Source organism: Crocuta crocuta, unplaced genomic scaffold, assembly GCF_008692635.1.
Source record: "Crocuta crocuta isolate KB4526 unplaced genomic scaffold, BGI_CrCroc_1.0 scaffold253, whole genome shotgun sequence".
Classification (NCBI taxonomy): Eukaryota; Metazoa; Chordata; class Mammalia; order Carnivora; family Hyaenidae; genus Crocuta; species Crocuta crocuta.
This window is the reverse complement of record NW_027529451.1, coordinates 5,232,179-5,258,895: the sequence shown is the minus strand read 5'-3', so window position 1 is coordinate 5,258,895 and position 26,717 is coordinate 5,232,179. Positions and strand designations below refer to the sequence as shown.

Genomic DNA, 26,717 nt, shown 5'->3' with positions numbered 1-26,717 from the left:
ATGAGATCAAGCTATCTCTACTTGCACATCTACTCCATGCCAGAAATGAATGAAGACCTTACATACTCAGTATCTTATTTAAACCTCATGATAAGCTTGCAAAAAATATGTGGTCCATTTCACAGCTAAGAAAGTTAAGGCTCGTACCCTGCCTGAGGCCATGCAGCAGGGCCAGACCCATCTGACTGCAAGTTGTTAATCTTCATGTCTGTAGCCTCCATGTAGGACCCTTAGTCAACACTCAGCAAGGAGGAGGATGATAAGCAAATAGCATATAGAAAACTATGTTAAGATATAATTTCGATATATGTAAAGCTGTGTGTGAATTAGTAAAAACCATTGGCAATAATAATTAAGAAATTGTATTTTTTTATGGCTTCAATGCAGAATTCCAACTAAATGAGTTGTACATAGTATTCATACGTATGTTTTGTTAACCTTCATATTGTGGTAATGAAAAATGAAGAGTTATAGATGTCATTAATGATAAGGTTTTAGGGTTACATTTAATACTAAATATATATATATACTTAATGTATCAATGTAGGACTGTAATTCACAGTGAAAACCTACAATAAACAAAAATAATAAATATCCATGAATATCAGAGTAAATAAATGCTGGCTGTCTAAAAGCAAATTTTGCAGTAAAAGCTTATTGACATAAAGCATACAAATCCAGAGAAGCAGGTTGTTATATTTATACCTATCATTAGTTGGCCACATGTAAACTGCCCTCTTTCCCATGTTCAGTTGTGTGCTTAAAACAATCCCTTCTTCTGGAACGCTCTCTCCCCACTGATGAAATGTACAAGACCATCCACCATCACAGGTGACTCTTCCAACCAGAAGAAATAACCACCTTTGTTGCAAACTCACAGTCATCCCAGAGCACAGAACGTTCTGCCTTGTCTTGTGGTTACTTCTATATAGGTCTAAGCACCCTGCAAGACTAGAATGTGCCTTAAAGGCAGGGACTATGTTCTATATACAGTAGGCACTCAGTATTTTTTTGTAATTAATAAATGTACATGTATTTTATTCAAAATCTCATATAGATCTGAAATATACATTTTACCTGAACAAATCGATATAACTTATTAGTTAAAATACATAGAACATTTACATGGTGTAAGTTACTATACTAGACAATGTAAGATATAAAACACTGTATATGTTCTCAGACCCTGGGTCTCTTTATTGATAAACAAGAGTCCTAATTATTACCTTATTGGTATATTGTGAGATTCAAGTAATAGAGTTTATGTAAATAAAACTTCTAAAACAATGTCTGGTAGATAATAGATAATTAACAATGTTCTTTTACATTTAGCTAATAAAGACAATCTGAGGTGTGGGGATGTGTGTGTGAGAGAGAGGGAGAGAGACAGAGAGAGAGAGAGAGAGAGCTCAACCCTTACAAAATTAGGAAAAATAGTTTAGTGATTATACACTTTACTATTGTATCATCTTGTTAAGTGACTCTATCATTCTACCATTTAAATAATTGTTTTAGTCTTTTTAACATAGTTGGAAATAAAATGATGAGTAATGACAAAATAGCAAAGATTACTAAAATTCCATAATGCATTTCAGATTTATAAAAGGGCCCTGATGATAATCACAAGACAGAATTTTGTTGAATCTAAATTTTTTTTTATCTTTCTTCTTCTGAAGACCTCTAATAATAATGAAAATCATGGTGAAATATCAATCTTTACACGTAGTTAAAAATGCACAAGAAAGAAACTTAAAACTAAAATTGGATCCAATGGACCCTGGTCATATACTGGTCTTTTTTCCAGTTAGTGAAAAAAGGATACAATTTTGTTATTTTTCTCCTTAAAATATACATCATTCTTATGTAAAATTTCCAGTAGGGAGACAAATTGGGAACCGAAATATCCAAACTGTTGTCAAGGAACTTTTTATGTTGAAAAGTTGCACAACCAGCGCAACACAGAAGTGTTTTGGGGGGTTATCAGCAGCCACTCTGATTTTCAAAGGGATTTGCCAAAGGGGAAGTCTGATGTAATGCTGAAAACCATTACAATCATTAGCAATTTTCCTATTAATAACAGTAGGTCCGTGTTCAACTTCAGCAACATTAAACACTTTCTAAGAGCTGAATTTTCCCTAGTGAGAGCGGTTTAATTTCCTCCCTTCAGAAATCTCTGCATGTAGGGACCCTCACACAGAGTGAAAAGCAGTTAACAGGAAATGTAGATGTGGATAATTAAAAGGGCTTTACTCCTCTTCTGGGCTACATCCACATCATAGTTTGAAAGTGCAAAAGAGGAGGTGCAGATAGAAAATGAAAATGTTCCAAATCAGTAGAGGTGGTTATGCCTCATGACTCATAACAGATGTTAAATTTTTTTATTTACAACCATATTAGAAAGGAGTACAAATATTAACATAAATCAATGGCTTCTTTAAAAAAAATTTTTAAAGCTTATCCATTGATGACCTCAGAAAATCTGTCAGTGTAGCTTCTTTAAAGGTGACAGCTGAAAGCATTTTCTTAAAAAGGTAGAGGACAGTCCAGTTTCCTGTCCAGCATGTAAAGAGCTTAGAAGTCACACTCCATCCTCACAACAAGTAAAAAGCTGAACAAATTGAAAATCAATAGCTCTTCTTAGATCCCTTAAAGAAGTTAGGTCACAGGGCAAACCGCTGCCCCCAAATTTGGAGAGACAGGTGAGCACAGAGAATCACAACTCAATGGAGCATAAACCTCCACAGGAATGAGTGCTGGGGTAGGGACACATGAACTGTAACTGATGAATTGCTGGAGCCTCAGTGTGAACAAGCCTGAGAGAGAAAAATTCTTGGGGGACCCAGTCATTCAGGAAGGAGGCACACTTTTGTGAGTTTACCTCCAAGAGCTATATTGGGTTCTCATACTAAAGACTGGAGAAAAACACCTTTGCGCTTCCTCAGTGGGAAGAAAAAAGTAACCATTTGAAATATGCCAGAGCATTCAGTTCTTAGCAGTTTGCCTTTAAGAAAAACTATTGTTCTATTGTACCAGAGCCTAACCTATTCTGATTTTCTCAGAGCCTGGCCCATTAGTAGGGGAAGGAAATACCCAAATCTAGCTTGCGATGGTCTTCCATGCAAGGTAAGGGAAACACCAGCTCTGGCTCCCTTCTATCCATTAGGTACCATGTAAGGGGTGAAAAAAAAAAATGGGAAGCACTTGTGCAGTTCAAAGCCCAGGACTTAGACCTAATCATAGAATTATAGAATGCTTGGAGCACCTGGATGACTCAGTTGGTTAAGGGCTCAAATTCTTGATCTTGGCTCAGGTCATGGTCTATGGTTCATGATATTGAGCCCCATCTCAGGCTCTGTACTAACAGGCAGGCTCTGCCTGAGATTCCCTCTCCCCTTCTCTGTCTCTCTGCCCCTCCCCGACTCACACTAGCACTCTCTTTCTCTTTCTCTCTCTCTCTCTCAAAACAAATAAACTTAAAAAAAAAATGCCTTCCCTAACCCCACATGCCTTACCACTACACTGCTAAAGGTCTACTTACCACAGTTTCCTTTACCTGGTACATCACAGTTGCCTTTCCACAAAAAACTACAAAGCATACTAAAAGGCAAAAAACACTTTGAAGTGACAGAGCAAGTATCAAAAACAGACCCATATATGTCAGAGATGTTGGAATGTTCAGACTGTGAATTTAAAACAACTATGCTTAATATAGTAAGAGCTCTAATGTCAAAAGTAGGCAACATTCAAGAACAAATGGGTATTGTAAGTAGAGAGATGGAAATTCTAAGAAATAATAAAAAAAGAAATGCTGGAGATTAAAAATGCTGTAACAGAAATGAAGAATACCTTTGACAGGTTCATCACTAGATTGGACACAGCTGAGGAAAGAATCTGTGCACTTGAGGATATCTTAATAGAAACTTCAAAAACTGAAAGCAAAGAGAAAAGAGATTGGAAAACAAAACCACAAAAAGCATATCCAAGATCTATGGGAAAACCACAAAAGTATAATACATGTGTAATGGGAATGCCAGACAGAAAAAAAAATAGAGAAAGGAGCAAAAGAAATAACTGAACCAATAATGACTGAGAATTTCTCCCAATTTAATGCCAGATAGCTAATAATGATCCAAGAAACTCAGAGAACAACAAGCAGGATAATGCCAAAGGTAAGCAATGATAGAAAATCAAAGATAAAGGTAATTTATTGAAAGAAAGAAATTTTCAGTGGGGGTGGATGTGCCTTATCTGTGAAGGAGCAAAGATAAGAATTTCATTCAATCCTCTCAGAATCCATGCAAGCAATCTATGAAATAATTAGTATTGAGAGTAAAAACCCACCAAATTAGAATTCTGTACCCTGTGAAATTATCCTTCAAAAATAAAGGGATATATACTTTATCAGGCAAAGAAAAATTGAGGGAATTTTCTACCAGTAGACTTACCTTACAAGAAATGTTAAAAGAGGGAGGAAAATTATATAGAGCAGAAACTTGGATCTACATAAAGAAAGGAACTGCATCAGAGAATGACTAAGTAAAGGTAAATATAAACTTTTAATTTTCTTTTTCTTTTTCTAACGAAAACAATTTGTTCAAATTAATAATAGCAACAATATGTTCAAGTTAGGAAAACCATCTTCTTAAAAAGTATTTTTCTTAAAAAAATTAAAAAGAAAGCATAATTAATATGCTAAGATAGAAAACAATTATATAAAATTTATAGTTCAGTTAAAACTACAAAAGGCAGAAAAAGAAAAATAGGAACAAAGAAAAACAAATGGAAAACAGTAACACATATGGTAGCTATTAATCCAACTGTATCAATAACCATTTTAAATTTCAATGTCTAATTATACCAGTTAAAAAACAAAGACTGTTAGAGTGGATCAATTATACGCTGTCTAGAAAAAAACTCACTTTAAATATAAAGACACGTAGAGGTTAAAAGTAAAAATACAGAAAAAGATATAGCATGTTAACACTATTTCAGACAGAGCAGGATTCAGAGCAAGAAAAATTATCAGGGATAAAGAGAAGTATTAACTAATCATAAAGTGGTCAATACTCTAAGACATAATGATTATTAATATGAATGTGTCCACCAACAGTGTCAAAGCATGTAACACAAAGTTGATAGAACTCAAGGAAAACAGATAAAGCCACTATTATAATTAGAGACTTTATTCAAAATAAACAGGGTCAGCAAGCAGAAAATCAGTAAGGACATACAGTGACTCCCCTTTATCTGTGGAGGATGTGTCTCAAGGCTCCCAGTAGATGCCTGAAGCCATGGACAGTAATAAAACCTATATATACTGTTTTTTCCTACACATACATACTTGTGATACAGTTTAACTTATAAGGTAGGCAGAGTAATAGATGTTAATACCAACAGAATAATTATAACACTATACTATGATAAAGTCATGTGAATGTGATCTCTCAAAATCTCTTACTGTAATGGACTCATCCTTCTTGTTATATGAGATAAAATGCCTACATGATGAGATGAAGTGAGATGAATGACAGAGAAACTGTAACATACTGTTAGGCTACTATTGACCTTCTGATGATACCTCAAAGGAGAATCATCTGCTGCTGGACCACAGTTGCCCACAGAGAATTAAAACTGTGGAAGATGAAACTGTAGATGAGAGGAAACTATTGTAGTTGAACTCAACACCATCAATCAACTGAATATAATCTACATCTATAGACTACAACACAATAGCAGAATACACATTCTTGTCTGGCTCACTTGTAACATTCACCAAGATAGACTATATTCTACGCCATAAAATACACTCTAACCCATTTTTAAAAACAGATACCGTACAATAGTCTGCTCTCAGACCAGAGTGGAATTAGACTAGATACAAAAAAACAGAAAGATAACTATAAAACCCTCCAAATACCTGGAGATTAAACAACACATTTCTAAATAACACATGGGTCAAAAAAATATATAGTTTATGAAAATTTGTAAGATGCAGAGAAAGCAGTATTTAGAGGGGGAATTTACAGCATTGAAATGAAAGAACAATAAGCTAAGCTTCTATCTTAGGAAACTAGAAAAAGAATAGCAAGTAAAGTATGAAGTAAGCACAAAAAATAAAAATTAGAGCAGAAAATAATGAAATTGAAAACAGGAAATCAATTGAGGAAATAAAACCAAAAGCTGTTTCTTTGGAAAAATCAATAAAAATAAGAAGACAACCAGCCAGGCTAACTAGGAAAAAAAAAACACAGAAACTATAAATTACTAATATCAATAATGAAAGACAGGGCATCATTACAGATCTGAAGATGTTAAAAGGATAATAAAAGGAAATGTCCACAAATAACTCTATGCCCACAAATCTGATAACCTAGATGAAATGGACCAATTATTTTAAAGACGTAATCTGCCAATAGTTACATAACAATAAACAACCTGAATCAGTATAATAACCTTACAAAACAAAAACACATAGCCCAGATGGGTTCACTGCTGATTTCTACCAAGTATTTATAGAAGAAACTATAGCAATTCTCTATAAACTCTTCCAGAAGATAGAAGCAGATGGAATACTCCCTAATTCATTCACTGAGGCCAGTATAACAAAACCAAATAAAGACACTACAAGAAAACTACAGACCAATTTCTCTGGTGAATTTAGATGCAAAAATTCTCAACATATCACAAATCAAATCCAACAATGTGTAAAAAGAATTATACACCATAAGCAAGTGAGATTTCTCTGAGGTATACATGGCTGCTTCAACATTTAAAATCAATTAATGTAATCAATGACATCAACAAGTAAAAAAGAAAAGTCAGATGATCATATCAATTGTGCAGATAAAGCACTTAAGAAAATCCAACACTCATGCATGATAAAAACTAATAGCAAACTAGGAATAGAGGGAAATATCCTCAATTTGATAAGGAGAATCTACAAAAAATCTTACAGCTAACATCAAACTCAATAGTGAGAAAATCAAAGCTTTCCCACTAAAATTAGGAATAAGTCAAAGATGTTCCTGCCTCACAACTCTTCTCAATATTGTACTGGAACTCCTAGCTAATGCAATAAGGAAAAAAAGGAAGAAGGTATAGACTGAGAAGTAATAAGACTGTCTTTCTTAGTAGATAACATGAACATTTATGCAGAAAATCCAAAAAAAATCAAGAAAAATACTCCTGGAACAAATACATGATTATAGCAAGGTTGTAGGGCACAAGGTTAATACACAACAGTCAATCAGTTTCCTATTTACCAGCAATGAAAAAGTAGGATTAAAAAGTAAAAACACATTACCATTTACACTAGAGCCCCCCAAATTGAAATACTTAGGCACAAATTTAACAAAAGATGGACAAGATTATATGAGGAAAACTACAAAACTCTGATGAACAAAATCAAAGAACTTAATAAATGTGGATATATTCCATATTTATGGATGGGAAGACTCAATATCGTCAAAATGTCAGTTCTTCCCAACTTGATCTATAGATTCAGTGCAATCTCAATGAAAATTCCAACAAAGTATTTAGTAGATCTCAACAAACTGAATCTAAAGTTTATATGATGATGAAGAATAGCCAGCACAATATTGAAGAAGGACAATCAGAGGACTTCACCCTACTTGACTTCAAGTCTTTCTTTAAAGCTACAATATTCAAGACAGTATAATACTGAGAAAAGAATAAAAAATAGATCAGTGGAACAGAACAGAGAGCCCAGAAACAGACTCTATAAATATAGTCAACTGATCTTTTACAAAAGAGTAAAGACAATATAATGAAGAAAAGATGGTGTTTTCAGTAAGTGGTTGTTGAACAACTAGATGTCTATGTGCCAAAAATGAATCTAGATATAGATCTTACATGTTTTATAAAAATTAATTCAAAATCACCCATCTAAATGAAAAATGCAAAACTATAAAACTATAAAACTCCTAGAGGGTAATGTAGGAGAAAATGTAGACGACCTAGGATATCCTAATGACTTTAGATATAACATCAAAGGCAAGGCCCACAAAAGAAATAATTGACACGTTAGACATCATTAAAATTAAAATATATGCCCTGCAAAAAGCACTGTCAAGATAATGAGAAGATAATCCAGAGTGAGAAAAAATACTTGCAAAATACATATCTGACAAAGGACTGTTATCTGAAATATACAAAGAACTCTTAAAAACTCAACAATAAGATGAACAATTGAATTAAAAAGCAGACAATGATGGCACAAAACAGACACTCAGATCAATGGAATAGAATAGAGAACCCAGAAATGGACCCACAAACATATGGCCAACTCATCTTTGACAAAACAGGAAAGAATATCCAATGGCATAAAGACAGTCTCTTCAGCAAATGGTGCTGGGGAAACTGGACAGTGACATGGAGAAAAATGAACCTGGACCACTTTCTTACACCATACACAAACAAACTGAAAGACCTAAATGTTACGCTATGTAACAAATGTAACCTAAATGTTGCACTATATGCTAACTAATTTGGAGGTAATTTAAAAAATAAAATTTAAAAACCGCAGGCAATGAATAGACACCTCAGTAAAGAAGATTTATAGGTGGCAAATAAGCATATGAAAGATATTCATCATGACTGTATGTCATTCTGTAATGACATTTAATTGCAAATTAAAACACCACTGCAGACCTATTAGATTGGCCAAAATCCAGAATACTGACAACACCAAATGCTGACAAGTATGTGGAGCAACAGGAACTGTCATTCATTTCTGGTGGGAATGTAAAAATGATGCAGCCATTTTGGAAGATAGTTTGGCAGTTTCTTATAAAACTAAACATACTCTTGCCATATTATCCAGCAATTCTGCTCTGTGGTATTTACCCAAATGAGCTGAAAACATATGTGCACACAAAAACCTCTGTTGCATGTTTATGGCAGCTTTATTTATAATTGTCAAAACCAAGAAACAACCAAGGTGTCCTTCCATTGGTGAACGGATACATAAACTGTGTTACATACAAACAATGGAATATTTTCAGTGCTAAAAATCTGTAAGGAGATGAACAAATGTAAACATATATTACTAAGTGAAGAGGTCAATCTGCAAAAGCTACATACTTATGACTCCAACTATAGGATGTTCTGGAAAAAGCAAAACTATGAAGACTGTAAGAAGATCAGTGGTTGTGACGTGTTGGCAGAGGGGTGGGAGCGGGGGAGAAATGGATAGGTGCAACACAAAATATTTATGCCAGTGAAACAATTCTGTATGATACTACAATGGGTGAATACACATCATCACACATTTGTCAAAACCCACAGAATGTACAGCACAAAGAGTGAACCCAATGTAAACTCTGAATTTTGGGTGATAATTTGTCAGCGTTGGCTCATGCTGCCCTGGTGCCACAGGTTGATGGTGGAAGATATTGTATGAGTATGGGGCGGATACATACGAGAACTCTACTTTCTGCTTAATTTTGCTGGGAACCCAAAATTTTTCTCCTCTAAAAAATAAAGCCTATTTAAAGTAAAACAATGCTAGGGGGAAAAAGGTAGAAACAGGAACATCTACTCTAAGATGTAGAGCATGTAAGAAAATATTAATCCTACAAATAATACAAAATCTTAAAGCTAAATTATAAAGAGACTATATGATAATACCCTACTCATTTTAAAAATACAGTTATAGTGAATGTTCCTACATAAGAAAAATCTTTCTATAGTCAGAAGAAGAATCATTCACTTGGAGTAATAGTAAATACAACAAAAACAGGGCAACCAAGTTATGTGGACGGGACTTTGAAATCTCTTACAGTTATGAGCAGGTCTGTATTTTTCACATATCATCTACTGATCTGGCAGATCTCAACACTGAAAGAGTTGCATCAAACACAATAGTGTGCCAATGTCTGCGGTGTAGGAAGAATTCAGGCCAAGAAATTAGTAATCATATTTCTGGGTTGGAAGAAGAAATTTTGGGGTGAAGAAATTCTCAAAGTTGCTGGGATGAAATAAATTGTTTGCCTCTAAGCTACCCACCTTTTGTAAAATATCTGAATAATGGTTATTTACCTCTCAAAACTACTCTTGAACAAAGTAAGAAGCTGGATATGTACTAGAATTCACACTGGAAGCTAAGCAAGGACTACATTATCTCTTTTGGAGATAGTAAAGAGCTGAGTCTGAAGTGAGTGAGCATGTTACGGTGAAGATTGAATTCCCGCAAGTCTCCTCATGTACTCCATGTACACATGTAGATGACCTAGGCTGCTGATGACTTTAGATATGACATCAAAGGCAATGGTCACAAAAGAATAATTAATAAGCTGGACTTCATTAGAATTAAAATTTCAGCTTTGTAAAAAAACGCTGTCAAGAGAATACAAAGATTATTCAGAGAGAAATATTTGCAAAATACATATCTGACAAAGGACTGTTATCTGAAATACACAATGAACTCTTAAAACTCAATAATAAGATGAACAAAATGAAAGTTGTTAGGCATGGATTCTCTACATTCAGACTGAATTACATCAAATTCTGCTTGCAAAAATCAACAGTCTTTCAGCAAAAAAATGGTCTGCTGCAAAACCAATGAGAAATAACCCTTCTCCATAGTCTCTGGACAAGTTAAGAATGCCAAAACCCAGACATAAATACGCTGGCACACACAAAAAATGACAAAGACATAGTTCCATATTTATTGAAAGAGTATATCCATTGCTAGTGTGAAATAACTTTAAAAAATAACTGACTGAATATAATTATTATAATAATAATTATATTAATAAAATAACTGAACTAAAAATATTAGTTCATAGTATTATATTTTAAAAACTCTAAAAAACCTAAATATTTCAAAGATTAAACAAGAAAAATGTTTAATCCATGAAAAGAATAAAATTGCATTTGTGACAATACAGTGAGTTCAACCTTCACTGCTAATAGAGACATTATATTTTCAGCACAAAGAATAAACATCACATTCATGGTAATAAATGTCCCTTTTCCCAGTCTCAGAGTAAACCAGAGTAATGTGCTTGTCATTCTTTTCCACTCTTTTTAAATATACTTATTTCCTTTAAAATCTAAACTTAGGTAGCTGTGTTAATATTTACATTTTTCTCAAATAAAATGTTTTTACATATAAGTTTTTTTAAAAATATACTAAACTTCTCCACAGGAGGAAAAAATACTGCTGTTACTTTCAAATTCAGTCAGCACTGAAGGCCAGATCCTTCTGTAATCCTTAGAATTTAAGGTGATAATTATTATCACTTAGCAGAAAAATTTAAGAACATATTTAAATTTATTGAAAATCATCATTTTTATGTGGCAATCATATTCAGAGTTAAAAATGTATCCTACCTGCTATAATCATTATGATTAATTCATTTAAAAAGCTATCTATAAACCATAATATTTATTATTTGAGAGAACTTTCTTTGAAAATGACCTGAAATCTTACCATGTTTTTTCACCTATTTAAAAAAAAGTTGATGATTGTTTTTATCTCTGCCTTGAATGTATTTAAAAATAAAACATTTTGAAAAATACTTTGGTCTAAAATAATACAGCACATGCAAATGAAAGTTTCGTCCCAGAAATATATTTTAAAGACATAGCTTCTAATTGTGAAATATATATTTTGAGATATACAAGAGAACTTATGTAGATAGTCTAAGAGTAAAGAAGATGATAGAAGCACTAATTAAAACCCCTGCATTTAATTAGAGTGTATGTTTAGCCACTGAAAATCATTTCAGAAGGTGAAATACATACTATTAATCCACAGAGAACCAACTTTTCATAGGGATATATCTTATCCCTATGAAAAGAAATAGAGATTTTTCAAATGTGCAAATATATTTCAGAAAGCATGCATCTGAACAAATCCTCATTTTGGAGTGGTAAAGATAAAAAAACTCAAATACCCTGTTTGGATAGATGGCACACTTTCAGTCTTTGCTCATGAGAATGTCCACAGAGAAGGTATGCTTCTTGTAGTGCGCTTTTATACCACTTCTTTTGTTTCTTACATTTTCCTGGCTAAAGAAACACAGAAAAATAACAAGACTCATTTCTATATATATAATTTGTTTTAATATCTACTTGATTCTGCTGTTGAACTGAAATTGATCTGATTTAAGCACTGTAATATATATAGGCTTTGGCATACAATTATTTTATTATTATTTTAGAGTATAGCAAATTTGTGGAAACACTCAATAAATGTTATTCTATTTGAATTCAGTACTTTTTCTACATGTAGTTTACTTTTACAAAACTTTTTAAAGAGAAAAACAGAGTAAAAGAATCTCTAGGTTAAAAATGACTATAAAAATTATCTGACCCACTAATTTTTCTGCTGTTATTTTAAATCTTGATTAAAAAGTTTTTTTTAAGATTTTATCTTTAAATAATCTCTACACCCAACATGGAGCTCGAATTTACAATCCTGAGATGAAGAGTAACATGCTTTATTGACTGAGCCAACCAAGTACCCAAGAATCTGTCTAACAAGTTTTTTATAATAGTTTTAAATGTTACAAATTATAAAATCCAGGGGCATCTGGGTGGCTCAGTTGGTTAGGTGTCCAACTTCGGCTCAGGTCATGATCTCATGGTTTGTGGGTTCAAGCCCTGCGTCGGGCTCTGTGCTCAGAGCCTGGAGCCTGCTTCAGATTCTGTCTTACTCTCTCTCTGCCCCTCTCCTACTCATGCTCTGTCTGTCTCAAAAATAAATCACATAAAAAAAATAATTTAAAAAACAAATTATAAAATCCATACCACCATGTTATCTTTTGGAAACTTTACCATCAAAAAGAATATAAGTTTTTATTCTATTATTCCATATTTATCACTTGCATATAATGATCGTATCTTTATCTCAGATACATAATTCACTCCTTATACAGAAATGTAAATCTATATAATACCTGTATTTAATTCATTTAGAGAATGAAACTATCTATGTATTTAAGCTCTTCTCAAACTCCGCCTTATTCTTAGAGTCCTCAAATTAGTATCAACTATTTCTTTCCATTATACTTAATATTTTCATTTAATCATTTACTACATTCTGAGTTGTATTATATTTATTTGTATTCATGACTGCCCCTACCCATAAAATGAAAGGTCCCTGAAGACAGAGGCAATAAATAATATTTCATCTTTGTATCCTCCATAGTACCCATTGGCCTAATCTCACTGCATATTATGTAAGCAACCAGAAAGTGCTTGTTAAATTGCATGTTGTTCTAGACACTTTTTTATAAAAAGCAGTCAGAATATAATCGAGCAAAAAGCTACTTTTTTTTCAAAAACCTACTTTTGTCCACAGAATATTTAAACTTCATTCACTAATTTTATAGAAAAAGAGTTAGGCAGATATAATTCAATAAACAGAAAATTTAAACTAAGAATATCTAAGTTAGTGTCTACGGATTTAAGATATTTCTGCAACTTAAATGTTATAATGATGCTAAGTAAGAAATCAGTGAAAAATAACTTAGAAGTTGATATGGTACTAAACAACTGAAGTTAAGAAAATTTCTTGAGAAAAACCAATACTGGAGACAGCTAAAGTAAACTTTGGTGAATTTGGGGAACCAAAAAGCTTTTTTTAAAAACTTGTGTCTGAGATTCTTTAAGAATTTATCAGTAAGTATATGCCATCTAGTGGTAATACAATTAAACATCTTCAAAGAAACAAAAATTAAGACTATAAATGTATAAAGAATTTTGAATTCCACAATTAGGCTCAGCTATGCATTGTATTTTCCAACTAAAGTGGTGCATGCACATCCGAAAGTGTGGAATGTGCCACCCTATCCATGCCTGGTATTGTTTCTTCCAAAGGTAGCCCTTATTACCAGTTTCTTCTATAGTCTCTCACACATACTGTATGGATCTACAAACACTTATATCATTTGTATGAATATATCTAATTTTACAGAGTGTTGTGAATAGTTATATATACTTTGAGTTTTTCAATTTATCTTGCAGGTTGCTTCATTGATTGATTGGACATATTCTAAACCCTTGGGATCTATCACTGAAGAAAGTAGATAAAGCTTACATTCATTCTAGCCAGTGAAACAGACAATCACCAATAAGCATAACAAATAAAGGATGCACTTAAGTATTTGGTCTATACACCATCAGCAGCAACCTCAAAGGCAAAGATGCCCCTGTACACACAAATTGATTTCGCTAAAAAGTGATGCAGTGTTCGTGGAAATTATCTAATAGAGGCTGTTAGCTTATTATAAAAATTAAAATACTGTGTTATTCTTTAATATTAGCTAGATTTCTATTTTGTGAAAAATCAGGCTGGGAAAAAAGAGAAGAAACCAGCCATTTGAAAGGAGGATCCCCCACAGACTGCTGGTCAGAATAGTGGCTCTGACTCAACAGTCATCAAGCCTCAAGAAGCCTCAAAGAAACCAAGGTGGCTGAGGCTAAATGAAGAAGGACAGTAATAGGGAATGAGGCCACAAAATTAACAGGGGCCAGATCATGGAGGTCCTTTCAAGCCACTGTAGGGATCTTGCCTTTTACTCTAGTAAAATGGGACTCATTTCATAGTTCTGAGCAGAACAACAACATGCGATTTGATTCAGTTGTTTTTTTTGGGTTTTTTTGTTTGTTTGTTTGTTTTTTGCCTTTGAAAGGTATCATTTTATTTTATTTTATTTTACAAATAGTTTATTGTCAAGTTGGTTTCCATATAACACCCAGTGCTCATCCCCACAAGTGCCCCCCTCCATGCCCATCTCTCCCCTTCCCCCCCACATCCATCAGTCCTCAGTTTGTTCTCAGCATTCAAGATTTTGATCCAGTTTTAGAACAATCATTCTGATTGTTTAGACCAAAATAAACTATACAAACACTTGTAGATATAAGACGACTAGCAACTGCAATAATCTAGGCAAGAAATGATGGTGGTATAGACCAGGATAGTGGCAGCCATTGTGATGAAAAGTGGTAGGATTCTGTACATAATTTGAAGGTACAGCAAAATGAATTTCTTGACCAACTGAAAACTGGTTGTGAGAGAAATAGGATGATTCCAAGGCATTTGGACTGAGCTAGCAGAAAGATGAAATCTGTTGTCTAGTGAGAAGAAGGTTGTCAAGGAAGTGAGATTTAGGGGGGAAGATCAAGAGTTCATACCTGTTGAGAACAGGATGTCTATTGTGACATCCAAGTGGAGATCCCAAGTAAGAGTGTGGTAAGGAAGTTAAGGAGAGGTAAGAGAACTGCAGATAATATTTAGGAATCACACACACACACACACACACACACACACACACACACACAAATGGTATTTAAAGCCAAGAAACTGGATAACTAAAGGAATGAGGAAATAGATGAATATATATCCACATACAGTGCTATGTATGTACCATTTATCTGACAAATGCCCTAGTTATGAACATTTCAGTTATTTCTAATATACAATTTGAAACAATGCTACAATAAAAAATTTCTCCATATATCACTTTGCCCATGTGAAAGTGTTAGAAGAATAAATTCTTAGATGTTGAATTACCAGATCTGAAGTATGTATATTTTAAATTTTGGAAGTTACTGTGAATTTACTCTGAAATGAGGTGGTCACAATTTATAATGAGAGAAACAGTATATTCCCTCACACGCTGCAGAAGACTTCTGCGACCACACTTTCAGATCTCTGTCAATATTTTAAGGGAAATACAGTATTTCTTTTTTATTATCATTTTAATTTCTTAAAGTCAGTAATTATGAGAAAATTTTAATATTTTTTCACCTTTATTGAGATAAATGACATATAACTATGTAAATTTAAGGAGCACAACATAATTAGATACCTGTGTATCATGTAAAATTACTACAATAAAGTTAGTTAACACTTCCATCAACCTACATAATAATTCGTGTGTGTGTGTATGCACATGCACACACACAGGTGTGTATGTATAGTGAGAACACTTGTGTGCGTATAGTGAGAACACTTAAGATTTACTTTTTTTTGCAACTTTCAAGTATATAATACAGTATTATTAACTTTAGTTACCATGCTATACATTAGATTCCAGATCTTAATCATCAACTTTTCACATTCTTAAAAGCCATTTATATTTTCTTTCCTACAAATGACTGTTCAAGTCCTGTGTTAATATTTACATTGGTCTTTTTCTTACTGGTTTATAAGAGACTTTTATAAATTAAGAAATTAAACCTTTGCTACATGTATAGTAAATATCTTCTTCTGTGACAGTTAATTTTTTAGATATATTTACATTTTTATTTTGTTCATTTAAATCGTTCATCCTTCTACTAGCACTGATATAGATGTGAGGTATAAGGTATAGCTTCTACTTTATGTTTTCTCCAAGAAGCCATTTGTACCCATATAATTTTTTTTCTAATGTTTTATTTATTTCTGAGAGAGAGAAAGAGAGAGAGACAGCATGAGCATGGGAGGGTCAGAGAGAGAGGGGAAACACAGAATCTGAAGCAGGCTCCAGGCTCTGAGCTGTCAGCACAGAGCCCGACACAGGGCTCTAACCTATAAACCGTGAGATCATGACCTGAGCCGAAGTCAGACGCTCAACCGACTAGGCCACCCAGGTGCCCCCATATAATTTATTAAACAATACAACCTTAATTATTTGAATACAATCTTAACCACCAACTATATTTCCAAGTATTTTAGAGTCTATTTTTGGACCTTATATTGTTCTATTTATCTGTCAAATCACTGTTAGCACGAAACAGCTTTTCCTACTGGAGCTTTATTAAAATCTTATATTTTATAGGCCTATCTCCCTCTTCTATGTTTAATTTTCCTATACATTTTAGCATTCATCCTAAGCCATTTTTGAAAACTGAGATTACATTAAAAATAATTTAGGGAGAATTGACATCTTTCCATATTAAATTTTCTAAATCAAGAAGAAGATTAGATCTTTCCATTTACTTAGGATTTATTTTCTGTCTCTTAGTAGCATTTTAAAGTTTTATTCATATAGCTTTTAATATATGCTTCTTAAGCTTATTATAGTGTGTTATGTATGTTTTGTTGCTATTATAAATGGAAACTTTTATCTCTTCATATTTTCACACTGGTTACCTCTGTAGAGTAATTATAATATAACTGCCATATAACTAAATTTTCTTATTTATTTCCTATTTCTATTATTGTTTAAAATAGTTTTTAGATTTGAGTTCCATGGGCTTTCCAAGTAAACAATTATCTACTAAAAATGATAATTCTGTTTGTTTTTTCTTTCCTATATGTGTACTTTGGCTCCTTTCTTTGGCTAATTATATTAGCCAATTCTATCAGGACAATTACATAATAACAGTAATCTTACATACTTTTAAAAACCCCAATGTCCTACCTGAACAACCAATGTCTTCTCTAATTAAAATAAAACTTTCAGTTGAATGAGTTCACGTAGTTTTCAAGACATGCTGAAGTGATTCACATTTATTTAAATAGAATTCTTCTGCAGAAGCTACCAAAAAGAAATGTTTATTTGTAATCACCTTCATATACTAAGCTGTTTAATACATTATCATAATTTTTCAACTGGAATCTGCCAAGGAAAGGCTTCTGGACTGATGAGAAAGAAATAAAGATTCAGCATTTCACCAAACATAATAGATTCATTCCATATACTAATTACTAGGGCAAAGTTGGTAAAGGATGAATGAACATCATGCTTCAATGAATTATAGTAATAACACTGTGATTAGGTTCAATTTAAAAATACTACAGTATTTAATGAGATAAATGTTCAACTTCAAGGTTTACATTTTAGACAAAATTCAGCAAAGGAAACAATGGTATTTTGAATAAGACAAAACTGAGGCAAAAACTAGCTTTTCCTTTTTTTTTTAAGAAAAACTTTTTTTTAAACAAAGATTATCTTTTAAAGGCATGAAAACATTTACATTTACCATTTCAGCCAGAAGTCAAGTAAGATAATTAACTTTAGATTAACCAAGAATTTTTCAAAACCAAATGGTATTGAAAATAGGATTCAAACTCAAGCAGAAAGTAACTGCCATTCAAACTCACTCTATCAACTGGAATCTAGAGGTTTCTAATACTTGACTAAAATCTACAGCAACTCTTGTGACTTTCCTGATAACTGTTGGATAAAAAAATGTCCCAGAGTTACTTATTTAGTTCCCCGAAATTCAAAAACTACAATGTCTCTTGCATATACGAAATAAATTCCAAACTTGCATTTTAAGTTAAAGCTTTTGCTCCTCCTTAAGCTAGGGGCATACTGCAGGCTGAAGTGGTCCTCCTTTTCCTTCATGTGTTTCTCTTTCTCTCCCCACATCTTCTGGGTTCTCTGGGATTGAAAATATTTGGTGTGGAGAACGGAAGAGAAATTGCAAAATATATTTTTGACTGCTACATAGCAGTTGGGGGTTGGTGCTTTCTAGGCTTAACGTATTTTTTTTTATAATTATTTTTTTTTTAATGTTTTATTTATTTCTAGGAGAGAGAGAGACAGCGTGAGCAGGGGAGGGTCAGAGAGAGAGGGAGTCACAGACTGAAACAGGCTCCAGGCTCTGAGCTGGCAGTCAGCACAGAGCCTGACGCGGGGCTCGAACCCACGAACCGCGAGATCATGACCCAAGCGAAAGTCAGACGCTTAACCGACTAAGCCACCCAGGCGCCCCTAACGTATTTTTTTTAATGTGGGGTGCTTTGTGGGTTTTTGGAGAACTAGGAACAACTCCCCTGACAGAGGAGATCTTTCTTGAGCTGGTTGCTTTCAATCAATCCCCTCCTCCATTACTACCTTCCTGCATTACTGTCTCGGTTTCATGGGAGCAGGAAGACATCTTTAGAAGACCCTTCTAAAATGACTATTAATTCTTTTTCCCATGTTGCCTGTATCATCTCTCCTCAAAACCGTGGGAATGCTGGCCATTCTCAGTGCCTCTAGCTCTTTTCACTCTGCTGCCAGACCTGATAACCAGACACGCTCACTCAGTAGATTTCTCAGAGGAAAGCATGAGTATGTTGTATTGCTCAAGTTCTCAAAAAATCCCTCATACAGGAAAATTAACGTCTTTCCTTTCCCCAAGATGGGTAGTGAGACGTGTAGGGAAAATGCCACAGAATATCATTATTTTCTCCAAAGAAATTCCTGAATGTTCCACCTCAAACCTTTTATATCTTTGCATAAATTGCGCAAAGGGCTGTCAAGCCAGTTTTGGCTCCTCCTTTGTAATATGAAAGTCTTGTACCTTAGTTTGCAATATGAAAACAGTTATTTTTGTCTTCATCTTTTATAGTCTTTAAAGACTTATGTATTTCAGTAAAACCTGAGTATATTTTAATGTTAGAACTTTCAAATTTTCTCCCACCCCAAAACACACAAAATACAGACAAGTTTTCATATATATGTGTTTAAGAAGGAAATTTTAAAGGCAGCCCTTTAGCGAATTGTCAAGGTGCTAAAAGCTTATAAAGTCAAGGATTAAGATCAATAATTTTACATGAGATCGCAGAAAGGACAAAACATCTTCAAATCCCAGTAAATTCTAGGATCTAAAGACAATATCAATTCCTTTGTTATGTTTATATTACTGTGGCAACTTGAGTTTTCTCAATCAGTTTATTAAATTTAGGGTGCAGGAGAAAAATAAATAATCATAGAGAAAAAGAAGTAATCATCACGGAAAGAAAAGGAAGACTCACAATCTAAAAATTTGTGTGAATTTATGGATGCAAATAAGATGATTCTTGAGAGATGTATTCTTGGTAGATGAATAAGCATTTAAATATTTGGAGTAAGGATGAGGTTTGAGACTCTAAAAGATGGTTAGACAAGGAAGATAGTACCCTGTGTCTGAGAAAATTCCCAGCTATGTCCAAAATTGAAAAGTTTGTAAAGTACTATTTTATATGATCTTGTTTCTACTGAGTGTTACTGGCGGACTGAAAGGATTTAATATCATTTTTACATTTCCCAGGATTTGAGGAGGAAATTGAATGTCCCTTCATTGAATAAGGTTTGTGCTATCACCACATACTAATTTTGAGTGGTAGCTTCAAGGAAAATAATATATATGTGCCTGTTCACCCAGTAAGGCCAGAGGAGTGAAATCTGCAATCTAGTAGAAATTCACATCTTTTGTCGCTTCGTATTTTAAGATTGCTTCCCCATCTACCAGTTAATCAAGGTATAATAACCTGAAGTTCTAGCAGGATAAATCTTCTGCTTCAAACTTGAATGTGTAAGCAGTGTCCCATTACTGATTTTTGCTAAATAAAAATCCATGTAACAGCCCGCATCCAATTAGGATAAGAAATTTGATCTCAGGCATTTGGGGGCCACCCCTTACTTTCCCTAGGTTCCTATAAATTGGAAAGAAATATATGATGCCTGAAGAGTGAAGACAGATGATTACTCTACAACTCTTGATGGTTGTAAGAATAACAACATTTTTGTTCCAGTCCCTTGAAGTCAGGCAGTCTAACGGCTTCTTTGCCATACTGAGGCCAAGGAAGCTTTTTGGAAGTTGGGATCCTTGATGGCATGAGTTCAGCATCCCTCTGTGTGACATGGTGCCATTCTTGTCCGAGGTACGTGCCGCCTCCCAGGCCAGTGGCAGTCTTTGTCCTCTTCCAAGTCTGAGAGGCTCTTCTCTACACAGCTGCTCTTGCCCCTCCCTCTCAGACGCACTGACCTCTCTGTTCCCAGTCCAGCCTTCCCACCCTCAGGGGACACAGGTTGAGAAGACAGGCAAGCTCTGCCTTTGATCTCCACAGCAGAAACTCCCCTGAGACAGGGGAACACCAGGGGCCCGACTACCCTTTAGAATAACTGAAATGGGAAAATCAAATCAAAACAACTATTATCAACCACTCCTTGGTGTCTAGTTGGCTGTGGGGAAGAATTTTCTAGCTAAAGGATTCGAGTATTAGCCTAGATAGGCAGGAGGTCGTCTTCCCTCCTCTCCCTGTGGCACCCTACTTCCTCACTCCACCTATTACTTTCCTTTCATTTTCCCCCACAAACTCAGCAACAACTAACATACCTTATCTTTTTTAATTGTCATTTATTTGTTTACTATAGGTCTTAGCCTATTAATTTAAGTCACACGAGGGCATTTGAATTTTGTCTGTTTTACTCACATCTGAGCCTAGAAGAGTCACAAATAATAGGAACTCAGTAAATAATAATTATTAAAAATCAATAATTTTTTGTTCAGGATGGCATTGATGCAATCCAGGCAGAAAATTGGACATGAAAATGAAAGGCTACTATATTTTAATCCTTAATTATGTGATTAACTCTAGAAAAGTAAAAGAAAAATTTATAAACATGTTGACTATCGAAGACAATACAGAACTTCAGTTTTTGTACAGAATTCAAATCCGTAAAATACTTCATGGGCCACTAGTAGACATTAATGATAACTAATGACATTAGTAGAATATTTTTTCTTAGGAAAAAAGTGTGTCTGACTTTAAGTACTTTAAATATGTAAAAAATCGTACCTAATTTTAAAACTAAAGTAATTCAATCAAATTATTTTTAATGTGACCTGTTTGGGGGAGGGTAGAGTCTCACTACAATTCTGTAGGTACAACAGTAGCATCTACAATCCAAAATTATCATTCTGGTATATTGATATTAAAGTTCACTGTAAAGTAAGTAGTTATAATTTAGAAAATTTATTTTTTAGACACAATGTTGAGCATATATTAAAGATCTGAAAAACTAGAATCATAGGTACTTAGCCTGCTTTACTAAGCTTCATAAATTCATTGAAATGATTTCACATATTGACTATTACTTTAAGTTATTTCTTACATAATATGCTTTTAGAAACATGAAGATATAATTCATAGATTTCATAATCTAAAAAATATAAAATAATTTTCCTTTGGAATGCATCTCCACTAAATGTTTGAGGATCAATGTTACTGCCTATTCTAAGGTACTCTGCCTGGTGATTTACGTTAATTGCTGCTATTTATACATTCAAACTTGCAGTGTAGCTCGCTGACTGTAACCATGCGGTGCCCTGATGCATGGTTCTATTTACTATCACACCAAAGCTATCGCTCTTCTCCTCTGTTGGGAGGATTGTTTTCACTTAAAGCAATTCAGTAGAAAGTTAATCACAAGGATATCTTGTCTTCCTTAAATTGGATTTCTGCAAAAGCAACCAGTAATCTAGACAGTAGGAACATTCCCGTTCCTTTGATGCACACTAGAAGATAGTCACAGCACACCCATGTGCATCACACACTCCTTGGCTTCCTAATACCTTCCCCTCTCATCTCTCACCCTTAACATAGGTTCATATAGTCTTCATATAATCAACTCTGGATTAGTTAGACAGTCTATTCCAATTATTGAACACCTGAAACAAATAAATACTGCTATCAAGACCTTATTAATTTATGGTTTCCTCTAAGTTTCTAAAGACATAAATCAGAATTTTGCTTACTCTAACTCAGCAGTATTTTAAGATCAAAATATTATGTCCCCACACTACTGGAAAGTGTGAACTAGCTAAATTGACCCCTGCCCTCCAAAAAGTTCTAGCTGTGTTTAGTCTGATCCTTTCCAGAGATCTGAGAGACTATGTATCACACCTGAGAGATAATACTGAGAATATAATGAATACTAGGGGAGAAATTAGGAAGAAAGAAAAAGGAAATCTGAGAGTCCAGTTAAAGTGTGATTCCATTGCTTGGCTTGAAATATTGGGAAAATACTACCAAGTATTACCAAAACAGGAAATGAGTATTCCTTGTAAAGCTAGGTATAGGGAAAGGGGTAGGAAACTAAGCAGTTTAAAATAGTCTTAATGGAAAATGAAAAAATCGCAGGCTACTAGATAAACATTTTATTAACATATATTTACTAATATAATGTCTATTTACTTAGATATTGAATATATAAGCTCTTTTCCTANTTCTTTGTGTCTTCTTCAATGTCCTCCATAAGTTTTCTATAGTTTTCATCATACAGATCTCTTGTATCCTTGGTTAGGTTTATTCTGAGGTACTTTATGATTTTTTGTGCAATGGTGAATGGGATCAGTTTCTCAATTTCTCTTTCGGTTGCTTCATTTTTGGTGTATAAGAATGTAACCAATTTCTGCACATTGATTTTGTACCCTGCAACTTTGCTGANTGCAAATGTTGAACCAGCCCTGTAACCCAGGAATGAATCCCACTTGATCTTGGTGGATAATTCCTTTTATGTGCTGTTGGATTCTATTTGCAAGTATCTTGCTGAGGATTTTTGCATCTGTATGCACCAAGGATATTGGTCTTNCTTACTTTTAATCTGAAGGTATTTTCCAGTCTAAAATGCGTTTCTTGTAGACAGCAAATAGATGGATTTTGTTTTTTTATCCATTCTGCTACCCTGTCTTTTGATTGGAGAATTCAGCCCATTTACAATCAGTGTTACTATTGAAATATATGTNCCTCCTCAATCCATGCATTGGATGCCTCCAGTTTATTATGTATCTCATTTATCCCATTTTTTAATTCACCATAACTATTTTTAAGCTCCATATTGTTTGTAGCCATAGTTTCTCTGATGTCCTCTATGCTTTTTTCTAGCCCGGCGATTAATTTTATGATTATTAGTCTAAGTTCTTGTTCAGTTATGTTGCTTATATCTATTTTGAGCAGTTCTCTAGCTGTCATTTCTTCCTGGAGTTTCTTTGGAGAAGAGTTCTTCTGTTTCATCATTTTGGTTAGATTTCTATCTCTTGTTAACTTTAAAAGCTTGTTGTACGCATGGCCCCTGCGAGTTCTGCTGTATTAGAGAGGGCTCTTTTGACTGTTCAGGGCCTGTCTGTTCAGGAAGTGGTCTTTGGATGGTGTCTCTTGGTTTCTCTTGTTGACTGGTTATTTTGTTTCCCTACTGGTAGTGGTATTTGGGACTCTCCACCATGTGCAGTTTGGCTTGTTTCTTAGGCAGTCCTGGAAAAAGAAAACAGACAACCACAGAGGGAACACAGGTACACAAACGCACAGACAAAACCAATAAACACGCAAACCCAGGCTCAGGTAAAAACAGCTACAACAACAAAACAGCTATCTGGAGGGGATGGGCATGGTTTGGTGTAGGCAGGTCTTGTCCCCACTGTGTTCGCTGGCCTCCCTGAGGCCCCTCCTTGGTGGTTGTGGGGAGAAGAATGGCGTCGCCCCAGTCCCTTCTCAACCAAGTGTTGCAAATCACTTCTTTGGTCTGATCTCCCTGTGATGAGGATGTAGCCCAGGTGGGCTGAGTTCTATGCCCCACACCCCACCTGTTTCCAGGTCGCAGTCCGCGGGCTTTGTTATACTGCCCTGAACAGTCCCACAGGTCACTGCTTCCCTGTTGCATGGGGGTTGAGTGGACGGTGGGGGAAGTGTTGCAGCCTCAGATCCGCTGGGGTCAAGCAGGGATACAACCCGAGTGCGTTCGGGGAACATAGCAACTTCAGGTCCATAGAGTCCGTGTCGCTGCAGCGCGCCGCCACCACTTTACTGGGCGCTGGCACCGCTTCACCGGGTCGCTGCCACCGCCGCTTCAGCCGGCCGCTGTCGTACGTGCTGCTGCTGCTTCACCCGGCGCCGCGACCGCCTCTGCAGGCGTTGCTGCCGGTTCACCAGGCCGCCGCCGCCATGGATGGTGCCGGGCATAAAGCAGTTCAGTTTTTCCTGGCACCTTCTGGGACCAGGGAACCTAGTTTAAAGTCAGAACCCCAGCCAGAGCTAAAAAACACTGTCTTTCCAAGCTGAGGCTTTTTGTCTTCTCCAGGGACGGTTCTATGAGCAATCTCAGCTTTTCTCTCCTTTGCCCTGGACTCGCAGCAGCTTACCACCACTCACTGGTTTATCACTCACCACAGCTGTATGCAAACCGGGTTCCCTCCCTTCCCTCCATATCTCTGGGTCCCGTCCCACTTTTATCCTCCCCAGTTCGCACTCACGCACTTATGAGGTTTCCTTCCCAGTGTACTCTGTCTCTTTCTCTTCCCAAACTCCTGTGGCTCAGCATCCTACGACTTCAGGCCTTGTTATTTTTTTTTTTTTAAGAAGTCCCATTCTGACACTTTAGGCTCATTTATTATTTACACTGACATCCTTCTGAAAACAACTTTTATACAACCAATATATCGGTCATTTAGTGTGATGGACCTGAAATCAGATTTTGAGAGAAGGAGAGAAAAAGAGGACTCGAGCTGTCTTAGCAGGGAGAAAGTCAACCACCACCAAAAGAGAGAAACTACTTAAAGGGACAGGGGGAGTCTAACATCATAATTTTGCTGAAGATTTGTCAGGCTTGTGTAGCACCACAAACTCATAAACACATTTCTACATTTCATACACACACACACACACACACACACCACAATAAAAATACACATTTTGGGGGTGCATGGGTGGCTCAGTCAGGTAAACATCTGACATGAGCTCAGGTCATGATCTCATGGTTTGTGAGAGTTCAAGCCCCACATCGGGCTATCTAATGTCAGCACAGAGTCACCTTCAGATTCTCTGCTCCCCTCCCTGTCTGCCCCTCCCCCACTTGCACTCTCTCTCTTTCTCAAAATAAACTTAAAAATTACATTTTCAGTAACACCTTCTTTAGCTAATTCCAATAAACATAGAAAGTAGGCATTTATGTTGAGATAATCTGCTATATAGTGGTTCTTGACATTCACTGAGGAACTATACAGATTCACAGAACACTCCCCAGGATGTAGGTTCAGGAATAGATAGATAGATAGATAGATAGATAGATAGATACATACATACATACATACATACATACATACACACAAATGCACACACACACACGTGTGTGTGTGTGTGTGTATATTTTTAATCCCAGTTTTATTGAGAAATAACACACATCACTGTGGAAGTTTAAGGCATGCTGCATGATGGTTTGCTTTACACATATTGTGAAAAGGTTACCACAATAGGTTCGGCTAATATCCATCTTTTCATACAGACACAATAAAAAGAAAAGAAGAAAAAGACTGTTTTCCTTAAGATGAGAACTCTTAGGATTTACTCTCTTAACAACTTTCCTATAGATCACACAGCAGTGTTAGCTACAGTCACCATGGTGGACCTTATACCCCTAATACTTATTGATTTTCTAGCTGGAAGTGTGTACCTTTTGACCATCTTCTTCCAATTCCTCACCCCGCCCTCTACTTTTCATAACCCCAAATCTGATCCCTTTTTCTATGAGTTTGTTGTTTAGATTCCATATGTAGGTGAGGTCATATGGTATTTGTCTTTTTCTGTCTGACTTATTTCACTTAGCATAAGTCTTTCAAAATCTATCCATGTTGTCACAAACGGTAGAATTTCCTTTTCTTTTTTTACAGCTCAATAACAAAGAACAGCAATGTTTTTCAAGAGCTCTATGGGAGAATGTGATGCTGAGCGACTTTGGGAACCAACAGTAGAGTATAAGACAAAACAAAATAAAACAAAATAAAAATCCTGACATCAATGAACAGACACTTCTCCAAAGAGGACATCCAGATGGCCAACAGACACATGAAATGATGCTCAGCATCCCTCCTCATCAGGGAAATACAAATCAAAACCACACTGTGATACCACCTCATGCCAGTCAGAGTGGCGAAAATGAACAAATCAGAGGACTCTAGATGCTGGCAAGGATGTGGAGAAACGGGCACCCTCCTACACTGTTGGTGGGAATGTA

At 35.2% G+C, this 26,717-nt stretch overlaps 1 protein-coding gene across 1 annotated transcript in view; it reads right to left on the bottom strand.

Annotated features, from left to right (window-relative positions):
* The window catches only part of ZCWPW2 (zinc finger CW-type and PWWP domain containing 2), a 134,064-nt gene that overhangs the window by 35,624 nt on the left and 71,723 nt on the right, over window positions 1-26,717 (bottom strand). The window contains exon 6 of the mRNA XM_077760757.1: window positions 11,922-12,036. Coding sequence (XP_077616883.1) covers window positions 11,922-12,036 — 115 coding nt within the window. The remainder of the gene's footprint in view (window positions 1-11,921; window positions 12,037-26,717) is intronic.